At 23.8% G+C, this 21,396-nt stretch overlaps 1 protein-coding gene across 2 annotated transcripts in view; it reads right to left on the bottom strand.

Moving 5' to 3' along the window:
- Window positions 1-21,396, bottom strand: part of LOC112593230 (GTP-binding protein REM 1-like) — a 104,666-nt gene that overhangs the window by 59,775 nt on the left and 23,495 nt on the right. For both annotated transcript variants that reach the window (XM_025337587.1, XM_025337586.1), the window contains exon 2: window positions 20,545-20,881. In XM_025337587.1, the coding sequence (XP_025193372.1) occupies window positions 20,545-20,865 (321 nt within the window). In that variant the 5' untranslated portion in view covers window positions 20,866-20,881. The remainder of the gene's footprint in view (window positions 1-20,544; window positions 20,882-21,396) is intronic.

Genomic DNA, 21,396 nt, shown 5'->3' on the forward strand with positions numbered 1-21,396 from the left:
ACATTAGAATAGTCGAAAAAAATAAATAATTTTACTAATAAGCGACTTTCTGACACAAATGATTGATTTTTAGATTATCTTGCCAGTATCGTAAATACTACATACAATTATAGCAAAAAATATTGGTATAATAGTGTGATAAAGTGATTATTGAAATTGTTGAAACTAAATCATCATATTTTATAAACGTGATTGATTATATAAATACTGTGTAAATAATTTTAAACTGATAAATGATAACTAATAACCCATATGATTTTGACAAAAAAAAATATTCATAAATTATTTAGTAGCAATTTTTCAAGAAAAATCTTCTAGCATAGCACGAAATAGATCCAGTTAAACAATTTTTTTTTTTTTTTTTTGGCATTGAAACAAATAAATTTCTATCAAACATTTTATTCAATGGTAAGAAAGAATTCATTGTTTATCAACCGAAAATAACTCTCTCGTCACAAGAAATAATCAAGAGCCTTTGGATAAAATTATAAAAAAATTAATTAAACAAGAAAGGTAAATGGATTTTATTTTCATTCATTTATATAATAGGTAAATAAAACATGAATTTTTATATGATTTTGAAATTTTTTTTTTAATGCTCATCTAACATACAATAAAATTAAAATTAAATATTTAACATTAAGAAGAATTTTTTAGGGAAACGGCATTATTGATGTAATATAGCAAAAAATTATGAGTGATGTGTTATACATTTTTAAAAATTATTTAAATAATAAATTAATTTCTAAGTGTTTAGTTATGTATCTATTAAATAATATTGTAGACATTTTGTTGAAAACTATGATAGAGAAGCTGTGACATGATATAAAATATAACCCTCGTTAAACTACTTTAAAGTTATATTTTTATGAGAACTTTAGAAGCATAATTCTGTAAAACTTTTGTATTTAATAAGAAAATTACTTAGACACATACCAGTCACTCAATATTTATTTTAAATAACTTTTAGATAATTATTTCTGAATATTTAGTGTTAAAATTTTCAAGTATAGATTAAATGTGTTTACTTAGTTTACTTATACCATTTAGACAGCTGCATCCCAACTATATCCTTGTCAGTCCACCATTATCAAATTATTATCAACAGACATCACCCAATTTTGACATGTAACATCAAATTTTAATTAATTTCAACATATAAGTAGTTATTTGCATGCATCAACAAAAATCATAAGAGAATCATAAAACTAAGAGAATTTTCGGTATAATTATTAATTGAATCTTAAAGTTTAGTTTTTTGAATCATTGTATGTAGTTTGCTTATCTTAATGCCATCTTTTGTTAACATTAAATTTATTTAAGTGTGCGCGAAACCTGACAACAATTAACTTATGCGTGCACATATTATTAGTATATTACAATATCATAATATGCATAACAAAAAGACATGTTCGACTCCCAAATAAGCTTTTATTATCGTTTCGTTTGAACGCCATACTTGAATATATTTAACAGCATTATTTTAATGCGGGTTTTGCAACGAAAACCAACACCGTAAGTTTTTTTTTACCTAGATGTAAGTTGAATTTTGGCTAGTTGTACATGTACTTAAATCTACAAAGAACTACGTACACCAAATCGAATGCTTTTTAGTCTTATTTTGTATGAGAGTCGTTCGATTTACTGCGATTGAGTTTGATGAATCGTATTTTATTTATAACTAAAACAGAACCACTTATATATTAACTACGACACTATTATACAGTTAAAATTTTAATTAATGTATTATTGAATTAAATATATTAAATGTCGTATAAAATGACACCATATTATACATCTATCTATAGTTATTTATAAATATATGTATTTAAAATAAAACAGTCTTTACCAAATTTATAATTTTTCTTAAGACTGAAGTGCCATAAAAATGAAATATTATACCTAATATATGCATAATATTGGAAATCGATTAATCATTAAACTTTTAATTAAATTAAACACATTAATTTGATTCAATAAATTTACTAATGGATTACACGATTATCGTAAAATATTTACAGGATTCATTGTAATTATTCCCATGAATATACGAAATATTATGCTTATGATAAACCAGGTAAAATATATTATAATAATTATTATACAAAATAAAAATAATTAAAGCCGTTTAAAATTATTACAGTTGTTATTATCCACAGTGACCCATTGTTTGTAAAATTATCTAAAATTTGAATAGCGACCAATGATTTTAAAATGTATTTTTTAGAAACTCTTTTTATACGTCATAAAAGTAAATAATGTTTATATTTTTACTTAATTATTTAAATAAAAGAATGAACAAAATAATATAAATAAAATAGATTAAAGAATGGTTAAGCTAACATAACTTAACTAGGTTAAATCTACCACTAAAATAATCGATATTATTATTGTTTATATTAGTTTGTCATAATCGAGTAAAAATAAAATGACTTGTATGTTCATTGTTAAAAAATATATCAAATGTTGAATAGTATAAATTATGTGAGCTGTTAATAAAGTAAATATTAACAAATAGAATTATTAATTAAATTGACATATAGATTGAAAAAAAAGTTAACTTAGGATAATAATAATAATTTATAAATTCAAATTAAATTGCTTTTATTAACTTAATTACAGTTTTAGCAACGACATTGTTTATGTTAAATTTATAATTTTAAAAGTTTTTTATAATATAATTGTAATCATTTTGCATTAATATTTTTATTTTTTAAACATTCTAATAATATCAGATATAACTCAATACTGACAATTAAAATAATTAATGACTTTTTTTTTAAATTAAGTTTTCTAAATTCAATATTCATAATAGGAGTTTCTACTAAATTTCGAGCTCATTGAATGATGTTAACTATTTTACAATGATACTTTACTCTTAACTATATGAAATTTAATCATGATAATTAAAAAAAAAAATTGTAAATAAGTTGATCACAACACTAATTTTTTTTTTTTATCTTTTACTATTTAATTGTATAAGATTACCATGAAAGATTCGTGTATAAGCGTAGTAATAAATAATATATAGTCAAAATAATAATTTTAGTTAAATTAAAGTATAGTTCTCATAAGTTACAAATTTTATTCAAATTATTTAATTATATTTTATCATGATTATCTTAATTTAGTATTTTATGGTGTGATTTTTATGAATTTTATATTTAATTTTAGTATTTTTAAATAAATTAATATTATAACTTTTTAATGTTCATAGCAATTATATAATAATTAATACTGCACGTACATACAATAAAATTATCTTTGCCGACACCTATTCTTATTAAATGATTAATAATATAAATAATATTGTGGCATTGTACATTTTTACAATAGAAGATTATACATTTCAGTATACTTACATTGGTTGTGTAAATTATGATGAGATTAATGATATTTGGGGTCATAAAAAACATATTTTAACACAAACAACTGGGAATGAATTAAATAAAGATTATATCAGCTCCGTATATTAGTTTAGAAATAAATACATTATATTGGTGTGTAGTAGTATTTTGCAAATTATATTACTTATAAAGTTATAAATAATAAGTTAAAAATTTCTGAATTATACCAGTATTTTATGCATGATTAAAATATTAATTTTTATACTCTGAAAATCATTAATGAAAAATAATTTTGTAACATTATTATTTGCTAATACAAGTAACATTTTTGTATTAATTGTAAAGACAGTACATCATAGAAAAAAATGTTTTTCAGTTTATATAGTTAGAACTTATATAGTGATAAAATATTATTATTTAGTAATATTTCTACAAAATATTTAATATTTTAAATATTTTTCAATTATTTTATTTGAATAAAAAACATTAAATAGATGTAATATTTAATAATGTAATATTCTTTTTATAAAAATACCTTTTTTTAAAATGTATAAAATTATATTAGTATTAATAATGTATGATTAAATGTATTATCAAATAATAATAATTAAATTTTAATAAAGAAAGTACAAGTCGCATTCCTATCATTATTTAGTAAGAACTTGGCTGTCCATTTTTTTTAACAAATTGATTATTATTATATGATATAACTTAGAAACTTGATCTTAAGCAATGTTAATTTATCAAATCAAGAAATGATTTCCAAGACGTAAAATCATAATTACTATGAAAAATAAGAAAAATAAATTCTGCTTTTTTTTATTCACCCAACATAAACTTTTTAAATATATTTAAAAAATTATGTTTATATACTTTATAGATTTTATACAACTTATAAGGATTCAAAATATATGCTTGTATGAATAAAATTGTTATTAGTTTTTTATACACAAAAAAATTTCAATTTATTATTCATAATGACTATTGATTTTATAATTTAATTATTCAAAACTACTCTGACGTACTCGTATTAAAATTTTATTATAGCAATACTATTTATAAATTAATTAATCAAAATATCTTGTTTTTCATTAAAATTTATTAATTAATAAAAGTACTTAAAAAAAAATCAATTACAAATTCACTATTGTTTTATTTGTTTTCGATGATAATCATTAAATTAGACGATCATCAATTATTAAAACATTATATATTTTTACAATCAATTTATTTTATGAAGTGCATAAATTAATTCACTCACTTGTTCTAGAAACATCAGTCAAATAAAGATTTGTATATAAATTCTTGTATATTGTTGCTATCCGAATACAAATACAACAAAATTGCATGTCTATGGTAAACAAAGATGTTCTCGAAATTACCTAAAAAGTTAATACTCACTATAAAACTGTAAATTTTGAATAGCAAAGATTTAACATCACCTCTATGAAAACCCATCGATTGGAAAAACTGGAAATTTTGTAGTCGAAGAGTACTTCAAAAATCGATATTATGACACCCGTGCAAGTTATAGTCAATGTAATTGATACTGTTTCTAATAGTAATAAATAATAACAAAACAATAAAATTATAATTGCTAGTGCTTTTTGAATGGAATCGTAAAGTTGGTGAGTTTCAGTATATCGAGTGTATGACAAGTATAACACTTAAATTTTGTCCTCTAAATTTATACCTTGACAATTTAATAGTAAAATAGTTTTTAGAAAATAAAAACATCGAGTTCATATATTTTATGATCAGTAAATTGAATAGATATATATATATATTTTTTTAAATTGCTTGTTTTTGAAGAAAATGTATTAAACTTTACAAAAGAAAAAAAAAATAGGACCACTATTTTTAGTGCAAAATTCTAAATCCAATTCAGATGCAGCAATGTTTTGCATCATAGATACCGCATAATATGATTCATTATTCAGGAATATTGCTTAGAGAAACAACGTAACTCATAAATTAAGCATTATATTTTGTTTACATCATATATATATAATATATATATATTCAAATTGGGTGATTAAATTACCTAACTTTACTATGTATTTGGTTACAACTTTAGAATTAAAAGTATTTAATATAAAAATTATAATGTCGTTTGATATATTTTTGTAATTTTAGAAATTATTAGAAATTATCTAAACCTTTTTAAAAATTTACAAATAAAATAAAAATACAAGCGACCATTTAATATTTTAGTAAATTAAAAAATTGCTAAATAATAAATTATAATATAAGATAAAAATTGATTTTATTTTTAATTTAAATCATATTAAAACATGTTATTATAAAAAACGTAAAAATTAACTAGTATTTATTATAATACACAAAAATGAATCACTTTACAGATAGACAATAAATTATTATATAGTTCATATAAAAATGTATCGTTATATTATGTATGTTTCACTATTAACATTCGTATTTTTTTTCAATAAGTGGTTCTTCAATTATTGTATTTTACCTATTTAAGTATTAATTGTTCATCTATAACAACTTATTAAAATATTTTAAACCAAATTTACTAAATTTTAAGTAATTCAATATTTAGACATTATTTGTATTAGGTAAATGATTTTACTAATTATGTTTTTTTCTTATAAAAATGATAAAATTATTATGATATTATGATATTTTAATAATGTAACATGTTTAAATTTAAATAAAAATATGATACATAAATATAAATTTATGAAACATCATTATAATGACAAAAATAGTGAATTTTTATCAGCAATATACATTTAAAAATAAATTCTGATAAAATATAATTATAGTTTGAATATTATATGTTAATTAAAAAAAGTTTGAAGTATCATTAGATAAAAAGTAAAAATTAAATGTATTCGCTAAATACAATAACTAGTTCTGTTTGTTTTTATTTAAGAATATAACGAATTGAGTTTAGAATTATTTTTTATACTTAAAAGTTATAACTTATAAGTATTAAAATAATAGTTCTAATCTGTAAGATGACTGTAATAAATTAGTTTAAGTAATCTTATTTGGTTATACTCTTTGAACAAACAAAAATTTATTGAAAACATTTTGTTTAAATTATAAAAGTAATATTCTAAAAAATATTTTTTTATAGAAATTAATTTCTAATGAAAATAATTGTATAGATAGAAAATTATTTCAATTTTAATAAATCTAAGACGAATTATTTAAAAACCAAACATAAACTTTATATTTTTTCTTTTAATTCTCATAACTTTTACATTACTTTTTTTGTTATTTATCTTAATTAGGTATATATTTTATTTCATAGTAACACCATAATCTTTATTATTCTTGTATATTCTTATGTATTTTCATCATTGTCTGAACAACCTATTCTATCACAAACCATTTTCTTTCATATTTATTATAGCTTATAATAAAATAAGCTCAGATCTATACTATTTCCTACACGGAAGACCCAAATTTAATTTTCGTACATGTGAATCAACTTTCATGTTCACGCTACTTGATTTATCTTTAAGAAAAAAAAAAAATGTTAAGAAACATATTATGAGTGCAAGTGTAAAATTATAACTTTTGAAATATTTGCTTCTGTTGTCTCATATCTATAATTAAATTAATGTAAGCTATGCATTTACACATTCCTGTGCATATACATACTCGTTAGATATGTATATAAATTACAAATATGTAAATAAAATATTTTTCATTTAACATTTTTGTTTGTTTCAAGAGTTTAATAAAATAAGATCTCCTAATTAAAATTATTTTATCATAACCATCTTATAGTTTTGAACCATTACTCTACTACTTATAAGTTACGATCATTAAACACAAATAACGATTCTAAACTTAAGTAGTTATAGTTCAAAACAAGAACAAGTAAAACTAATTATTGTAATTGGTGGATAAATAATACTTAACAATGTAAATAATTACAAATTTTAATTTTGTTTTATATATCTATTAAATATTACAATGTATAAAGAGGGTAACGATAAAAAATAAGGTATTTATACATTAATAAACAATTAAATAGAGAGATTATCGTTTGAAGATTAATAGAAAGAAGTGCATTTTAATTAAATTATTTATTTTACCTCGAATGTTCAGTCGTTTTTCGATCGATATTAAATCATTAAAAATATTAAGTATTTCAGTAGATTTGAAAACTTGAATAATTATTATTATTGATTTTAAAATTTTTGATACAGAAGATACAACTGTTGCTTTTCGATTATTCAATTCATGCTGAAAAAACGAAATATATTATAATACTATTATGTTTATTGCTATTAACCAGCAATTGTATAAAAACATACACCAATTTCAGTTTTAGCTCTGTATAGTTTAACTGGATCGGGATCCAAGTACAGTATTACAATTATCCAGAATATAGTCATATAAAACTTCCAATAACTCAAAGGTTTCAATGTCTGAAATGGAATTAATTATTTGGTCAGTGAAAAAATCTGAAATTTTCAATTGAAATAGGGTTGGGGATGAGTGATTTTAAAATAGTATATAAATCTAAATTTTGTACAAAGATTTTTATTATATCATAATCATTAATATTTTAATCTATAGCAATTTCTAGTGTATTTTTCATCCTTTTGAACTTTTTTATGGCCTTTATGGAGTTTGAAGATTCAATTATTGTAAAATATTTGTTAATTATTTTCATTTTTTTTTTTCATCATATAAAAAATATAACATTAAAATTAAAATTAAACTTAAAAGTGATCTAAACATTAAATAGTGATCATAAAATTATTAACAAATAATAATTAAGTAGCTTGATAATTTTAATTTTAAATAATAAAGCATAGGTCTATAATCCAGTACTGTCATATTGATTATTTATAAATTTTAGTATAGATAATGAAAGAATAAAACAAGGGAAGTCTCTGCATACACTAACGCACATACTCGAATATTGTGCAGCTAGTCATAGGTATGTGTATCAAAAAACTAATGAGTGCTCGTAATGATATAATTTTGCATCAGCGCATCATTTTAGGCAATTATCATAAATGTACCTACTACCTATATAATACGCATGTATTCAGATTATGAATGAATAGAATTACAGAAATTTTTCAGGGTGTGATTAATCTTATATTTAAGCCTTCTACTGAACTCTAAAATGTTTAGCAACATTTTAATAGCTGAGAAATTACAATGCATAAAATATTATGTTTAGTATATTTTTATCAATATTTTATGGTTAGGTTAAAAAAAATGGAACCATGCATAAAAACCATTCAATCGTCATATTTTTCTTTCAGTTCCACTTATAATATTGATGTATTATTACTTTAAATTAAATCGTTTTGAATGATAAAAAATATAAATAGAATATATTTTATCATTTGGATTAAATTTACTATAATCACTAAAACGTACTAAATATTAGTGTTTTTAAGACAAAATATATGAATGTAGATGCTTTTTATTTTCTTAATCATAAAAATTACACAAATGCATTTTGATTAACATTTTATTAAATTGTTGTTATATTTTTTCTAACTTAAATATGCCAATAATTTTTTTTTTTTGAAGCTAAAATAATTTACTGAGAAAATCAATAAATGATTTATTAATATAACATTTTCATCACATTTTGTATTGATTGATATATAAATGAGAGTTTTATAGTGAAAATATAAACAGAAAAAATTCCATTTTTAATATAACAAATTTCTTGCTTCCCTCTTATTTTAAAGTAATGCATTAAGTAATTAAAAAATTAGTAAAAAGTTCATACGCCAATATATTATCCATATTGATATTGTACAAAAAAACAAAAAACAAAAACTTAACTAAATAGAATTTACTGACAACAAAGTAATTAAAATATAATATTTTTAAGCATCTAAATGACTGTCTTAGAATTTATTTTAAATTTTCCAACAATTTATTCCTATAACAAGTCGTCAATAGATATAACAATACTTTTCTTAAATTTACGAGTTTATATACATGTATCGACGTATCGTATTTCTAAATAAATCGAAATTAATAAAATGCCAGCAGTTGCTACAATTAATGTAAATATTTAATAAATAATGTCAAGAGAATTTGAGATTTTACGGATAGGTAATTCAGAATAATTTAATGATATATTAAATATAAAAATAATATTTATATTTATATTAAAGTATATTATACTTTAAATTTTACTGTATAATTTTTCAACAAAAAAATAAATACTTTATACATCTATCGTTTATATACACTATTATAATAGTCTATAATAAATTAATTTAAATTAAATTATTGTCTAAAAAGATAAATAGAAAAACTAAATACTCGTATATGGTATTGGAAAAAAATGTTTATCATTTTAACTATCATAAAAGATTAATTAAAAATCGGAGAACATCAACTATTTTTATCAAACAAACTTATACTGGTTATTTTTATACTTAAAATGTTGAATATTTATTTTATTATTATAATTATAAATTGAACATTCTATGTTTTATACAAGTTTTAAGTAAAATGAAAAAAGGTTCCAACTTAAACAAAGAACTAACAATAAATTGTAGTTAGTTATTTTTGTGTTAATTTCTTATTTATTCTTTTGCAATGTTAAAAAGTATTATAAGCTTTTTGATAACATTATTATTCTAACTATAATTAATAAATTTGAACAATACTCAGAATTAATCACAAATAAAATTAAATACTAGAGAAAAATAATTAATCCTTTATTTTATTTAAGTAAAAATCTTAAAATTAAAAAGTAAATAAAAATATATAATGAATTATTATTTACTAAACATTAAAATACCTAAGTTTTGTGCTTTAATTTAATACCTAAGTAGTGGTATTTTGTTAATTTACTAGGACAACGGTAAAAAACAACAGGAATAAATCGAGGAATTTATTTGATTATAAATTACGTAGTATTGATACAATAATATTTTATAAATTGTTTTTGTTTTCAAAGAAAACATTATTAAAATAATATATGAAATATTGAAATGTTGTACATATTTTTGTATTAATTGACAGGAAAATCGTTTAATAAAAATTAATTAATATAAATTATTTGTCAATCTACCATATTATATTTGATAATTAATATCTGTTACTTTTTCGTAATTCAGAAAACATTAAATAATAGTCCTTGAAACTTGTTATCTGATTTATGAACGATTAAAATTGTATTTATCTTTTTTTCAATTAACTAACTAAGCGATATTTTGTGATAGCTTATTTATTCGTGGAAAAGTTTTATTATAATAAAATCAAAGACGTGTTACCTATTAACATAAAGGAAAGCACATGATGGTTATTATTTATAAAACAAATCCAGATAAAGAAATTCGATCAAAAAAAAAAAAAAAAAAAAAATGAAACGTATTCGTCGCGAGAACTATAAAACAATGAATAAAAAAAAAAACCATCAACATCTCTTTCGGCCAAAATCACAGCAACTAGTTTTGATGTACACGGACAGTACGAGAATAGAACAATATCATGTTTTTATTTTTTTTTTTTTTAAACATATACTCGTATACATATGTATAGGAGATATAGTAAATATATTGTATACGCATATAATATATGCAATTATGCATGTAATATCTTATAACTGTTATTATCGTTTTTATTGCATCGTATTGCACTTCCGTACCGATCATATTATTATGGACGAGTGGTCAACGAAGCGGCAACGGCACAAAACGAATCGTCGTCTGTTGACGGAACCGCGCGTTTCAGCCCGAGTCGCGTAGGCGGTTTTCTCCGTCGTAGGTATTTCCCGACTCAATTTTCACACCCGAGACGGCAGGGTCATGTGCGTGTACCTGGCGCGCACACAAGTGCCGAAAAAGTGCACCGGAGTGTTGAAAACACGATTTGTTCGCGGGGTGCGCCGTCCAAAGGAGTTATACGCAGTGGCACGGTGCACGCATAGTGAACGGCAACGTCGTAAAGGGTTTTGAAATGTTTCGACATAAAACAAAACACTATTTTTCCCTGCAGCACACGCACACGTGCACACCCACACACTATCGCGCAAGCGTGCCGCCTGCTACCTGCTGACGCTGACGTATAGTCTCGGCACCTTTCATTTTGCCATATCCGTCGTGTTCATCGCCGGTAATGACGTGCGATTTGAAACACACGTGCAGCACACTTCCCCGATCAACTCGGAAAAACCGATTGTTTCGTTTAACGAACGGGATAAAAAAAAAAAAAAAAAAAAAATTATTAAAAACGAGAAAAAAATACGTCGTATATATAGGGGTAATATACCACGAGTATGGTACGTAAACGTTTTTGTTTCGCGTTGCTATTACATTGTACTTATAGGTGGTGAAGTTTCGGTTGGATTTTAGAGCAGCGGCTTAGTTTTTTTTTTTTTTTTAAATAAAGCTCAATCCAGTTAATTATAACATTTATAACCAATCAGATTCGCATAACCTCTACACCACTCCTATCACCCTATCAATGTTTTAATTAAAGTGTTTCCTTTACGTAGCTATATAAATACATCATTCCCTACAATACGTAATAATTTATTTAATTACGGTGTTAACCATACCTTATACGGGTCACTATAGGTTTTTTCGTCCACGCCGAAACCCTATTGAGATTATTCGAACGTACGCAAATTTACTAACGAGTGAAACTAATTGTTTTTCTTGACACGTTTTCGATTATGTATTTTTAATATATAATATTATACGATGGAATATGAATAAAGACTGCATAGACTCATTGCATGACCTACTCATGGAACGAGTCGAAGCCAACCAACTATATAATATAAAGTCAATAGTAAAAATAATAATAATAATCAAACACAGTCGACTCTTGTTAACTCGAAGTTCATACGGGTAAAAGAAATTTGATTTTCTAAAAATGTCGAGTAATCAAAATCTTAAAACGAGGATTATTTATTTTTAAATTATACATGACGTACTTTATATTAAAGAAATAAGAAAAAACCTAAACACATTTGTGTACACCTAAAATGCTACTTTCACTACAAATTATTTTAAAACCACGTTATCTCTGGTTTTCCAATTCGTTAACCATCGATTGTTGATTTTGAAATGTTCATACCTTAATTTATGCTCAAACTCTTAAGCTTTTTTCTCAAAGGATGAACACGTTTATTGGAATTTTTTGTTAACACACCAATTAAATTATTTCAATAAACAAGATTATATTTAAGAATATTCTCCTAGTTTCATTGTTGTGTGTATTATCGGATTTTCATTTCATTTTTTTAAAATTACATTTTAATCTTTTACTATTGTAGACAACGAAATTGCTGGAAATCCATATCCCATGGCCGTATCTTGTTTTTTTATTCTTGTTATTTACGATAATTTTAAGCATATTCACTTTTTTACAAGTTATAATGTTATCAACTTTCTTTTTTGAGTGTTTAACACTAACAAACGGTGCACGATTAAACAAACTGAAATATATTATTTGTTATTTTTTTTATAGAGATATTACTTATTAAAGTTTAACTTACTGATAGTCAACTGTAACAGTTGATTTTTAATACTATATTGTATTGTCAAAATACTATATGACGAATTCTATATGTTTTTAATACTATATTTGAATAAGAAAATTCAAGATATCGAAAACTTATCTAATTAATTTTGATGTTAACAAGATTATTTAAATAACAAGTATTATTATTATTTAAAGGGTAATTTTACTTGTTCGAGATATCGAAAATTTCGAGTTATCAAGGTTAGAGTTAATGAAAGTCATCTAAATTATATTTTTAAAACAAAAAAAAATTTAGTGTGTTGATATTTTTAGTTTTTATTTAAATAAATAGATGTTTTTTATTTAAAATAAAATGTTTTGAGTGTAAGATTAACTAACTACTGATAAACTATCAATTCCATAAGTAGATCAAAATAGAATCCAACTTTTAAAACCATGAAAAATAATTCTAATTCTAATATAATATTCATCAAACTTGGAAATTTTTTTGATTCAACAATCATTATCATTACTGTCAATGGTTTATAAAAAATAAGCTTTCAGTAAAAAACTTGATAACTTACTAAACCTACAAATTTTAGTATAGTATATTATAATTAAATATGTCCACTTTGACAGCAGATGAATACGTATTATATTATGTTAAGGGTGGCTGGGATACACGATGATAAACACCATAAAAAACATAAAAACTTTTTTTTTTTATGTTCGATGAATATATAATCGTAGTTAATTATATTAAGTTATTTTTAAATTTATAGTCATAATGTTGAGTTGCAATTATTCAATCTTATCTTGTAAATAATATTTTTAATATCCGCAGATTATAGACATTTGTTTATCGGACAAATTCCTCACAGTAAATTTAGTAAATAAATCACGTTTTAATTTGTGAATACAATAAAATCGTGAACAAAATGAAAAAATCTTCAGGCATCAGTTGTTCAAAATTCAATACTAGCAAGATAAACTAAATGGAAAAGAAAAATATTACACAAACAATATGAATGACATAAAGAATCAGTGAGTAAAGTTTCGACTTATTGTTTTTTTTAATACGTTCAGAAATGATTTAAATAAAATATTTATTTTTATTAAGATCCAATACTTTCAAAACTTTTTTAGTAATAACAAAAATTTTAGATCGTATATTTAAACAATAAGTAAGCAAACAATAAATAAATATTGTCAAACTATTATTAAAATTGTATAATATAATAAATGGAATATATAAATAATTTAACACTGTTAGTTTTGAAAATGGTATTTTAGCATATTTTTTTTTAGTAAATATTTCTTTACAACTTGATTTTAATAGTTTTTAAAGATTTATTTGTTAATAGCTTAATACTATTCAGAAGTACCTATATTACCTAGTACCTACCTATTCATCAATATCTTTCATGGTTCATCCGTCTTGTATTAGTACAACTGTGACTGATGTATCTAACTTTGATTTTAATAGTTATTTTAGAAGATTTACTTTGATTGAAATGGCGCTTTGTAGTGTAATTTTTTAATGGTGGCTTATTTTTACAACACTATTTTTGTTTAAAAAAAAACATATTTAAAAATAATTTGAAATACCTGTTTATTATTTACCATACCATTTAAAATTATTATAAATTATAATTTAAAATATTATACTAATTTTTTTCTTAAGAAAAACCACTTTTTAACTTTTTTTTTATTTAAGTGATTTACGTAAGTTTTTATATATTTAAAATCAATTTATATTTAAAAACTATTATTTTAAAAATATCAATATATAATAATTAACGAATACTGGATTAACTTGAAATAACTAATTTATTATTTGATTAGCATTTAGATTAGCAGAATATTGTGTAAAATAACATGAGGTATTAATCCTCTCAACAGTCTCAACTAAACTTTATTAATGTTTATAAATAATAAAATATTGATTTAATGTCTGATGTTTGAAAATAAATACGAGTACTAAATTTCACCTTAAATAAAATAAGATTGTTGCTTACAAGAAATATAACATTATGCAAAAAAATAAACACGATGAAAATAATAAATATTTATTTTTCTGCAAATTTACCTAAAATAACTTGAAAAAAATATAAAGTGTCTTTAGTATAACCTGAAGATACGAGGTTAATAGACTTTCATAAACTCAAGCAAATGTCCCTTTTAAATTTAAATTAGTTTAGTGAACCAAACTTTTATTTTCAATAGAATTTGATATTTTTATTATTAGATTAAATTTCGATAATCATTAAATACTCTGAGAATAATACTTACTCGGAATATTTTCGCAGTATCCTTCAATGGAAAAGTACCAAAAACTGATGATATTTTTAAAATCCACTCATCTTTGGTAGCCATTTCGTATAAAAATGATGTCGATAAAACAATATTCAACTGAGTACATTAACGCAGTATGCAAATATTCTATATTCATATTATTGTAATGCTTAATAAATAAATACAAATATTTACATAATTTTTATAAAATCAATCATGTCATTCTGGTATTCTATTAAAATTAATTGAAGTGTTAGGAAAACAGTTTTTATTTTTTTTATAATACATTGATGTCGATGTTATACTTTACAAAAACTGTTTTGATAGTGTTTTTTTTTTTTTTTTAAATAATTATTTTTTTTAATACATAATACAACGAAGAAAAATTAAAATGTTAACATTCAAGGTGGAATTTATAAATTAAATTTATGACCTGACTACCTGACCAACAAAAAACCTTATTAATTAAGATAAACTCATTATTTAATTTTCTAATTCACAAAAATAAAACGTTATTTTTAAATGTTATGACAGACTTTACTATAAAATGTTTGGTTTATAATCATTTAGCTAAATAAAAATAAATTCTATGCATATTGTCACTCCTTACCACCACGGCTGATTTTGCTGACGAAAAAGCAATATTGGCCCTTCACCCAGATCCTATCAAGACCTCCAATCAACTACAACACCACTTAGACCTTCTAGAAATATGGTACAAAGACTGGGGAATAAAAATTAACCAATCAAAGTCTCAACACTGCACTTTTACACTAAGACATAAAGAATCCTCTCTTATGTACCTGAGCAAATTTTTGCTTCCTCCTATCCAAAATGTTCGTCGTTACCTTGGATTATACCTCGACCGTTTACTAACCTGAGTAGCTCAAATCAGCAACAAACGAACCTCCCTAAATAACAGATTCCGACTACTCAGATATCTTCTCACTTCAAAACACCTCAAATTAAACAACAAAATTCTAATCTAAAAAACCCTACTAAAACCCATTTAGATATACGGCATCCAACTATGGAGCTCAGCTAAACCCTCCAATCAAAACCGAAACCAATATTTTAATTTAAATATCTTCATAAAATCACTAAAGCTCCTTGCTATGTAAATAACCACACACTCCATCAAGATCTTTCGATCCCTCTCATCCAAATAGTTGCCATAACTTCGTAAAAAAATTTCATTCTGACTGCAATACCATCCAAACCCCTTTGTCACCGGCCTATTAAATCTTACCATCCCTGGCGATCCCGGTAGACGATTAAAGCGTAACTGGTGCCGTGACTTACTAGATAACTAAAATCAACTAGATACGACGACGAAGTACCACCAATGGGTGGCCTCTTCACATCAGACATTTTCAACGATCAAAAAATAAAAAATATTGTCACTGTTAATAAAATAATAAATTAACAATATTAATTAAAATTTCGCAATCAATGCATTTTTTAATGATAGGGTAAATTACGGAACTATAATAGGTACCTTTATCCACACAGTATGAAATTAATTATGCTCATTAAAGTTGTTTCTGGGGATAATTAGTTAGGTACGGACCAATGTTAAGCGATAATTAAATGAAGGAAAATGTTTCATAGCAGTCTGCAGAATAGATTTAAACATTTTAAACCAACGACTATCGCCAGCGTTACGACTTATTTACATTACTAACCAGTGTCGTGTCAAAGTTTAGTAGTTGATTATCTTTTCTTTTTTTCTTTTTTAAATAGCAATTAATATTAAATATTCTTTGAATTATTATTATACACGTTATTCCATTGTGTAAAGATAAAAAAGAATGATGGCATTATTTTTTATGATTTAAATCAGTTGAAATCTCGGTAACCATACGCTTTGTAGAAACGTGAAATCACATTTGTTGACTGTGCAGGTTTCAACAATGATATTATGAGAATACTTGAACGTTAAGAGTGGACAAAAGCTCGATACTACAGAGGTAGCATACACTACACAGTATAATATCCTTGAGTGTGAATACATCACAACTACATATATTATGTTACATAGACGACCGCGGTATAACACAATCATAACGTAGGGTCATATTGTATCATCAATAATATCATCTCAAAATATCGAACGTGCTAAACATGTATGATGTAAGTGACACATATTTAGAATTTCTGTCTGCAGCAGATGTGTTTTTCCAAAATATCAAAATCTATAAATATTGTGTGTTACAATGATATCATATAATACTCATATAACTATGCGTGGTAAAATGTCAAGATTAAACTCGTAATATTTTGATAATAATTAAAAATAAACTGTCTAGTAATAATATAATAAATAATGAATGACTTTGAATTGAAATTTAAATTTAAATTTAAAGTGAGAAATGTTCGTTACTTTAAATTAAAAAACCTATCGGGCAAGAACAATTTACCAACTAAATAAAAACAAATTGAAATTATTTATAATGAAATAAAGTTAATATATTTTAATGACTTTTTCATATAGCTGAACTACCTATACCACGTATATATGTATAATTTGTTTCCAAGAAAATATTTTGAATAAAAAGTTAAAAATAGATTTAATGTTACAATATTTATAATTATTTGTTTTAATATAAAATATTTTTTTTTAGAATAATAAGTTTCCTATACTCAATTTTCATAATATTACATTCATTTGAATAAACAAGTATAACATAAAAAAATTGAAATATTTGATATTACATTTTAAGACATTGTGTACTTACATGAAAATTATAAGCTACTTCCTAAAATCTTTGATTGAAAATTTTAATAAACAAAAACTAAAATATTCTTTCTAAATGCCAAAAAGAACCTTGAAGAAAACTTTATTGAATTTTTATATATATGCATTTAGGAGAAGAAAATTAAGTTGTTTTATTTTAATATATTATGTACTTTATATTTGATATAATTTTTCCATACAGGCAAACATTAAATCAATAATAAATAATATAATATCGTTCCAATAACGATTAATTCAAAGATTGGTGATTAATGTATATGATGGAATAACACTAAAAATGTATGTAAAACAAAAAAATTATTAACAAGAAAATATGTATATTACAAATATTATATTAAATACAATATTATGTTTTAAATTTTTTGATTTTTTATGATAAAACATTAAAAGTCGCGTTATATTTTCGCGTATTAATAACTTCACATAATTGAACATTTATTCAACGATAAATTAGTTCACAACGTTTTCGAGCATCTATATGATATATATATATATATATATATATATATATATATATATATATATAAGAGCGTTAACATTTATTATCTGATTATAATAACATTCTTTTACTTTTTATACAAACTAATTAAAATGTATTAAAACATATACTAATTTTATCTTTCCTAGTTTTTAAGAATATTTAACTAAATAGATTTTCCAACACAATTTTTTAATCACATAGTAACTTACAAACAAATTAATTTGTATGGATGTATTACATTTGAATTTAAAGTATAGGCACTGCCATGAAATCATTATATAACACAAAAATGTTTTTAAACGAAAAACACTGATGAGCATTATTTATTAGAAATTAAAATTCTCTACAAAATTAATTTTATTGAAAACTGGCGTTGTCTAAACATTCCCGATTCGACACTTGCTTTTCAAATATTAAGAAAATAATTGAAAATTCTTAACTCCAAGTCTCTCAATTTACTGACTCGATTAAATTTACAAACAAAATTTACCCTAATGTTTGATGTTGGAACTATTATTCTGTACAATACGGCAGTATTAACAGAATTATTTATACGGTATCATTGAAAAACCAATATATTTCTTGATCGCCCCCACTCAGAATCTAAAATCCAGTTTAATATGATTTAAAATGGATTATGCGCGTATTTAAAAATAATTTGTTCGTAGACGGTATACAAGTACATATACGTATATAATAATAACAACAGGCTATTATAATGGGTTCTTTTCCCTGAGGTCGTTTGCATGAACTTATTGAGTCCTATTATAATACCAATTTTCAATAATTCCGTGTAAAAAATTACACTAATGTATAGGTATACTTTGTTATCAAGGTTTTCTGTCAAAATCAACTACATTTGGTTCAACGCGTTTATCAACCTTTCAGCCTTTAGGTATACGTGACACATAAGCCGGATGTCATGTTTTTTTTTTTTTTACTTTTTAGCTTTTCGTATTTATAAATATATTAAACCATTTTTCCTCGCACACATTTCGTATGAAACACGCGATTTTTCGTGATACAAAAAAAAAAAAAAAAATTCTCGTCACATTTTGAGTATGGTACCCACGATAAATTTATTGATACTCAGTTTAAACGTTGACCCATCGAATTATCGAAATCGATGTAATCGCACGAAACTTCATTATTGTAATCTAAACGATCGAAAAAAACACAACGTACGAATAAAAATAAAATACATGTGTATTATGAATGTTTATTTTCGAGAAAAAAATAAAATAAATATTATAATAGGATGTTAGTGAATATTTTCATAACAAAAAATATACCTATACGATTACTTACAGATTTTGATAACCATGTAAAACAATTAATTTTATGTCATAGGCCGCAGTCATATACTGGTACATATTATATTATGACTATTCAAATGTCGGTATACTATCATAATATACAGAATGATATTTTTTTATCTAAATAGTTTTTTTTTATCGATACATATGCTTTTAAAAAAATTTTTTTCTATTTTGAAAAAATGTTTGCTATATACTTTTATGGATTTTTTCCAGCTTTTTATCTTTTTTTTTTCATCAGATTATTTAAAAGATTCGAGATATGAAATATAGTACATGAAGTGGATAGATGATCATTAGTATTATTATTATTAGTTATTATTTACATACATGGCATTTATAAAAACATAATCTTACGCAAATCAATTATCCTATATCGTAGACAGAAATCGCAGATGCGCAAAATGTACTTAAAGCTTCTATCATAATAATATTATTTAATTGGTCTTTAAAATTCGTTCTCATATATTTTCAATTAACGTCTAGCAATATGTATTAAAAATAATGTATTTACTTTCCTTCAAAAGCATAAGCACTCATGTTTATTTTTAAAATCAAACATTTTTTTTTTTTTTTTTTGTTTGAAAGATGTAATAAGTCACGTGCAATTTTAATACTTAAAAATAACGTTCTTACTTTGTCAACCTTGACGCCTAATCATTTTATCTACTTTTGAATTTTAAACTATAGCCTGTTAAACGTTTCAGTTTCATATCTCACAGTGATATATTTTCTTAAAAATATATCAAACAATCAACTTGTAGTTTTTTTAGAATTCAAACTTTCAATGAGCCGATTTAATGCAAACTTTGCTCCTTGCTTGAGTAGGGTTTTCACTTATAATATTAATGATAATAATAATTATAATAAATATTATGAATATGCCTTATCCGGCCTTACCCTGACAATCGGTACCGCGGGCATAGATGCTGTCCGTCCACGATCCGTGATCGTCGTAGATCTCCGATTGCTGAATGCCGACGACCGTTGTAAACTTCTCCTGGGTGAACTTCCTGATGGCCTGGCACGTAGTGAACGGTTGGCACCGATGCCTCTAAGCTGTCTGGCTGCGGTCGGTGGCCGGATGGATGATTCCGTGGACGACGACAACCGCGACGGCGATGGTCTTCGGAATCGGTGATCTAATATGCGTTTCTCTTCCAAAACGGCTTCCGGTGGCGGTTCGTCATCCGGCCGGTAATCACCTCCATAAAATGGCATCGATACGGACGTTGGCCTGTTCAAAGACGAACAATAATGATGTAATATAATTATTGATTGATATTGATAAAGTTTCTGAGTATATGATTACAATTCCCCCGTTTATTAATATTAAATGTAAATATTAATACCATTCCCGGGGTCTATTACTTGAGTTCAAAACATTGATATCTTAGCATTTAGGAAAACTACAATAATTAGATTAAAACTAACTAGAAAACATTCTATGTCATACATTATTTTCGACGATTATTAAGAATATTGATTTTTTTTTTTTTTAATTTCAATTTTTATGACCGACAAATTTTAATCAATTGTTTTTAAATACGTGAAAAGTGATATATTTTAAAAATATTACTTGAGTGAAAAACTTTTAATCAAAAATATTTCCTCGAAGAAAAAAAAGATTTGAGCTATGTCAATGTGTTAGACCTCTATGTGATACGTGTTTGGAATTCGGATCACCGACAATTAAAAATTCTAGCATACCTATACCGCAATAAATCTTCATGGACATGATATATCGTGCAC

The sequence above is a fragment of the Melanaphis sacchari genome, unplaced genomic scaffold (assembly GCF_002803265.2).
Source record: "Melanaphis sacchari strain LSU unplaced genomic scaffold, SCAv2.0 Contig1_pilon_pilon, whole genome shotgun sequence".
Taxonomy (NCBI): domain Eukaryota; kingdom Metazoa; phylum Arthropoda; class Insecta; order Hemiptera; family Aphididae; genus Melanaphis; species Melanaphis sacchari.